Here is a 6,000-nt window from a genome sequence, read left to right on the forward strand (position 1 = left end):
GTGTGTGTGTGTGTGTGTGCAGCTGGTCAGCTGGCAGGTAACTCGTCGGTAGAGATGTATCGACAGGTCCTCCTGTCAGGTTGTCGCTGTATCGAGCTGGACTGCTGGAAGGGACGCACCACCGAAGAAGAACCTGTCATCACACACGGATTCACCATGACAACTGAAATCTCCTTCAAGGTAAACTGTCTGGAACCAGAGAGATAGTAGAGAGAGATGGAGATGGAGGGAGAGGGAGATGGGGAGGGAAGGAGAAAGAGTGAGTGGAAGTGAGACAATGGGCATGGAGGAGGAGGGAAAAATAGGGAGAAGGGAGGGAAAGAGAGAAGGAAGGAGGGGAAAGGGAGGGAGAGAGAAGGAAAGAGGGGAGAGGGAGGGAGAGAGAGTTGAGAAAGAGGGGAGAGGGAGGGAGTGAGAAGGAAAGAGGGGATAGGGAGGGAGAGAGAAGGAAAGAGGGGATAGGGAGGGAGAGAGAGTTGAGAAAGAGGGGATAGGGAGGGAGAGAGAGTTGAGAAAGAGGGGAGAGGGAGGGAGAGAGAGTTGAGAAAGAGGGGAGAGGGAGGGAGAGAGAAGGAAAGAAGGGAGAGGGAGGGAGAGAGAAGGAAAGAGGGGATAGGGAGGGAGAGAGAAGGAAAGAGGGGAGAGGGAGGGAGAGAGAAGGAAAGAGGGGAGAGGGAGGGAGAGAGAGTTGAGAAAGAGGGGAGAGGGAGGGAGAGAGAAGGAAAGAGGGGAGAGGGAGGGAGAGAGAAGGAAAGAGGGGAGGGGGAGGGAGAGAGAAGGAAAGAGGGGATAGGGAGGGAGAGAGAAGGAAAGAGGGGAGAGGGAGGGAGAGAGAGTTGAGAAAGAGGGGATAGGGAGGGAGAGAGAAGGAAAGAGGGGAGAGGGAGGGAGAGAGAGTTGAGAAAGAGGGGAGAGGGAGGGAGAAAGAAGGAAAGAGGGGAGAGGGAGGGAGAGAGAAGGAAAGAGGGGAGAGGGAGGGAGAGAGAGTTGAGAAAGAGGGGAGAGGGAGGGAGAGAGAAGGAAAGAGGGGAGAGGGAGGGAGAGAGAAGGAAAGAGGGGATAGGGAGGGAGAGAGAAGGAAAGAGGGGATAGGGAGGGAGAGAGAAGGAAAGAGGGGATAGGGAGGGAGGGAGAAGGAAAGAGGGGATAGGGAGGGAGAGAGAGTTGAGAAAGACGGGAGAGGGAGGGAGAGAGAGTTGAGAAAGACGGGAGAGGGAGGGAGAGAGAGAGAAAAGAGGGGAGAGAGATGGAGAGAGAGTTGAGAAAGACGGGAGAGGGAGGGAGGGAGAGAGAAAAGGAAAGAGGGGAGAGAGAGGGATAAATATGGTTTGAGAAACAAGGAGACGGAGAGAAAGAGTTGCACGGTATTTAGTATTGTAGAGAGCAATAGGAGAGAGGGAGAGGAGGAGAGGAGGAAAGAAGAGAGCTAGACAGAGAAGAGATTGATTGATAGAGGGAATTTAGTCTTTAGTGAGAGTACTATGGCTGAGTTTACACAGGCAGCCAAATTCAGATATTTTTTTTAACTAATTGGTCTTTTTACCAATCAGATCAGCTCTGAAAATATCTGAGGTAATTGGTCAAAAAAACTATTTGTGGAAAAAAGGTCAGAATTGGGCTGCCTGTGTAAACGCAGCCTAAGATCAAGAGAATGAGACTTTGATTGAGAGTGAAATAGAAATGTATAAGTGGACTGATAGAGAAAGGGAATGAGAGAGAGGGAATTAGGGGGAATGAGAGAGGGAATGAGGGGGAATGAGAGAGGGAATGAGGGGGAATGAGAGGGGGAATGAGAGAGGTAATGAGCGGAAGATAGAGAGAGGGGGGGAAGTGTATGTGAGAGAGATAGAGGGTAAGCTATTAAGTGTATTTACCCTCTTGCATCGATATAAATGGTTGTAAAATTCACTTAACCACTTAGTCTTACGCTACTAAACATCCCTATCAGATGTTCAATGAGTCAACAAGCTCTACACCAGCGGCTCTCCAAATCACTGTACCAATCTTGTACTTCAAATATTCATAATAGATATTTTGCGATAGCCTGACCACCAGCCATTTTATATCTGTCATCAAATAAAATTCAATTTGATCAGCGATCACATTCATTGATATTTGATCCCATTGGTCATTGACCAGTGCTGACACCCTGTCTGTCTTCTCTATGTGTCTATAGGAAGTGATTGAGGCCATAGCAGAGTGTGCCTTCAAGACCTCCCCTTTCCCTGTCATCCTTTCCTTTGAGAACCACGTGGACTCGTAAGTCAACACCTCTCAGGCCTCTGTGTTTACCTTTGTTTGATGTCTTTGATAAATGTACACTCCAACACTTTTCCGATTTGTTTAACATCAGTTCAAACAGTGATTCTGGACCTCTGTATTCTATGGTTATGGTAGTGCAATTTTAGCTGCCATGTTAGCCACTCTTATGTATTAGCTATATGCTAATGTTAGCCACTCTTAAAGTAGGGCATTAACTAATAGCTACATGCTAATACCAGAGAAGGAAGAGGAAGTGAGACACCCCACTCACAGTTTTTTTCTGGTTCAATAAAAGTTCATGAACTACTCTGACCAGACCCAGCTGCTATAGGATTGGTGTCTATCTGAGACACACACAGTTAGTACACTGACAATTGTTTTCAATGGTAAAAGGCCATTCATTTATCACCATCTTTGCTAATACTAGTCACTCTTAAGTCAATAGTGACTCACTACATGCTAGCCACTCTGAAGCCATTAGCTGGCTAGATGAAAATGCAGCGAAGGTGGCTTGGTGAGCCACATTTTCATGTTTTTAGTGACCTTGCTTGAGCTGAGACCTGGAGACTTGCATTAGCTCCCCAAGGACACCCAGACTCAAATCCCAATCGGTCACACTAACGCTATCAACTTCAGTAGCAAATTGCTAAATACCAACATTAGGCCACTGTGAGGTGATTGTAATGGTTGTAACACTGTATGTGTGTTGCCTCCCAGGCCCAAGCAGCAGGCCAAGATGGCGGAGTACTGCAGGTCAATATTTGGAGACATGTTACTGACCGACCCTCTGGAGAAGTACCCTGTAAGACCCCTGCTTGCACATACACTCATGTTTACACACTGTCAAACACACAGTTCAACACACCTCTATGACATGGACCAGTGAGTGTAGTGTCTCTCTCCGCTCCCTCACCCCTGAGTGACCCTCTAAACAGCCTAAACTAAAACGACATGTTTACCTGTCTCTTTTGATCTCTCATTCCCTCTCTCTCTTTCTCGCTCTCCGCTGCCTCTCCCCTCTCTCTCCCTCAACTTTCTCCATCCCTTCCTCTCTCTATTGCTCTGTATCCAAACCAACCCTTTGCATCTGTCTGCAATCACAACCACATGGTCCTCTCTCCCTACCAGTCAGCTATTGTGTGCTGTGTGTCTATGTGTGTGTGTGCGTATTGTGTTACGGGGTGATCTGTAGACTGTGATGCTTTTCTTATCTCCTTCCAGCCAGTTGCCATGGCTACCAGTCAAAAGCTTGCATTGTCCCTTTGTGGAGGAACTTCTTGTCAGAGTCTATTCTGACATAACAACAATCACACACACATAAACACGCACAAATACACTCATAAGCACACAGCAATATTTTTTTAAAGGCTGTAAATGAGACTGAATGAACTGTTTCGCTGCCAGACAAGGCTCCGCTGATAGACAGGTGTCGCAGTGGTAAGGTGTTGGGACTGCGGTTGGCCCTAACAGTGTGTGGGCACCATTTGTCACCATTATAGTGCAATTCATCTATTGTTTAGTGTTGTGTTCTGTAGTGGGTTTGCTGGCATGTATCAACAATTTTCAGTTGTTGCCAAATTCGCCACTGAGTGTGATTGATATGGGATTTTTAGGACATGGCCATGGGGGACTAAAGATGGTTGTAATGGAATGATTGCTTCCAGAAAGTTGCTCACAGATCAATGACCCTCTGTTGCTCCTGTAGCTCATAGGGATGTGTTACACTTCCTCCTCAGCCTGAGGTGGCACCACTTGCACTGCAGAATTGTTCACTTCGGTGGCGCCAACTGGTTAGCCGCTTTGGGAGGGTGGACTCGTGCTAGCAAGGCAGAGGTCCTGGGTTTTAGCCTCGGTGTGAGCTGAATCAGGTGGAAGCAGTACTGACTAAACTAGAAGTGATGTTCTTTACAGTCCATTAAGCGGAAATGCTGAGCAGCATTTGGTGAGAAGTATCGTGTATGTGTATGGATCAAGATGTTCTCTTAGTTGAGGATGAAAGAGAACTGAAGACAAGTAGATATGGCAGATGCTCAGAAGTGTGATGCTGTTTAAAGCTGAGAAAGTTGGTAATTGTGTGTGTGTGTGTGTGTGTGTGTGTGTGTGTGTGTGTGTGTGTGTGTGTGTGTGTGTGTGTGTGTGTGTGTGTGTGTGTGTGTGTGTGTGTGTGTGTGTGTGTGTGATGCGTGCCTGTGTGCAAGCGTTTACCTACGTGTACGAGTGCTTGCATGCGATTGTGTGATGAAGCTCAGTGTCTTCTAACAAGCTAACCACGCTGCTCGCATAGCAAAATAAATGTACACATACGAGTTTTTCAATCATTGTATCCACACTGCTCTTGCGCATCAGCGAGCCTCTCCAGCCTCTCGCATCTCCTCATTGGTTTTTAGGAGCATATACCCACGTGGGTGATTGAAAGATGAACTGAGGTCCACACTCCAGTCAGTTGTAGTAATGTAGTAATGCTGTAAAGTTGGTTGCCAACCGTCATATGAAGTCCAAAGAAGAAAAAGAAGCCTGACGGAAGGAGGAGAGATGACTAGAAATTAACTTGATTTACCGTTTTATCTGTGGATTAATTGTAGGAGTAGAGGACCTTGTGCATTTCAGGTAAAATAACAACCCAATTTTTATTTCCCAGGACAAATTAGCTAGCAACTGCAAGCTAACTAGCTAAATTGCCATAAATGTTTCATGCTTTTTGACCTGTCCCCAAATTAATATAATTGGCTCAGAGTTTGTTTTGATATTTCAACCTGCGTGTCCTGATCACTTCTGGTGTGGATTAACAAAATCAACGTGCGCGTGATGGTGGACGCACGCACGCGTCCGGTTTGGTCAGCATGTAACCCTCCTTTATCAATGGGCATCAGCAGTGTGATCCAACAGAACAGAAGGGCATCACATGAATAAACCAGTGCTGTGTCTACTCAAGTCTGCTCTCCAGAGAGAGAGAGTGTTGTAAGCATACACTCCCACTCTCCCCAAAGGAAACCCATTCTGGGGCGTAGAAAGTGTTGAAGCTGTAAACTAAACAGTTGCTTCCCATCACAGCCTGTAAGAGCCTTATTTCATTCAGGTCACTAAGAAGCCTTTCCCACTATGACTGACCAACACCCTGTCATCATCACAAAACCAAGTTTGTTTTGATACTATTGCCTAATACACACGCCCACCAACATCATCATTAGTAGGAACCTTTCTTGGTTGTTACTCTCAAGTAAAGAGTCTAACTCCCTCTCTCTCTCTCTACTATCCTTCTCTTCCCTCCCTCACTCTCTCCTCCCTCCCTCGCTCTCTCTCCCCTCCTCTCTCCCTCCCTCCCCTCTCTCTCTCTCTCTCTCCTTCTATCCCTCTCTCCCCTCCTCTCTCCCTCCCTCCCTCTCTCTCTCTACTATCCTTCTCTTCCCTCCCTCACTCTCTCCTCCCTCCCTCGCTCTCTCTCCCCTCCTCTCTCTCCCTCCCTCCCTCTCTCTCTCTCTACTATCCTTCTCTTCCCTCCCTCACTCTCTCCTCCCTCCCTCGCTCTCTCTCCCCTCCTCTCTCCCTCCCTCCCCTCCCTCTCTCTCTCTACTATCCTTCTCTTCCCTCCCTCACTCTCTCCTCCCCTCCCTCGCTCTCTCTCCCCTCCTCTCTCCCTCCCTCCCCTCCCTCTCTCTCTCTACTATCCTTCTCTTCCTCCCTCACTCTCTCCTCCCTCCCTCGCTCTCTCTCCCCTCCTCGTCTTCTCCCTACCTCTTC

General features: G+C 47.7%; 1 protein-coding gene across 1 annotated transcript in view; it reads left to right on the forward strand.

Annotated features, from left to right (window-relative positions):
* The window catches only part of LOC109884894 (1-phosphatidylinositol 4,5-bisphosphate phosphodiesterase beta-1), a 241,621-nt gene that overhangs the window by 174,161 nt on the left and 61,460 nt on the right, over positions 1-6,000 (forward strand). Inside the window, exons 7-9 of the mRNA XM_031800167.1 lie at positions 23-180; positions 2,177-2,259; positions 2,980-3,070. Coding sequence (XP_031656027.1) covers positions 23-180; positions 2,177-2,259; positions 2,980-3,070 — 332 coding nt within the window. The remainder of the gene's footprint in view (positions 1-22; positions 181-2,176; positions 2,260-2,979; positions 3,071-6,000) is intronic.

This window comes from Oncorhynchus kisutch, linkage group LG21 (assembly GCF_002021735.2).
Source record: "Oncorhynchus kisutch isolate 150728-3 linkage group LG21, Okis_V2, whole genome shotgun sequence".
Classification (NCBI taxonomy): domain Eukaryota; kingdom Metazoa; phylum Chordata; class Actinopteri; order Salmoniformes; family Salmonidae; genus Oncorhynchus; species Oncorhynchus kisutch.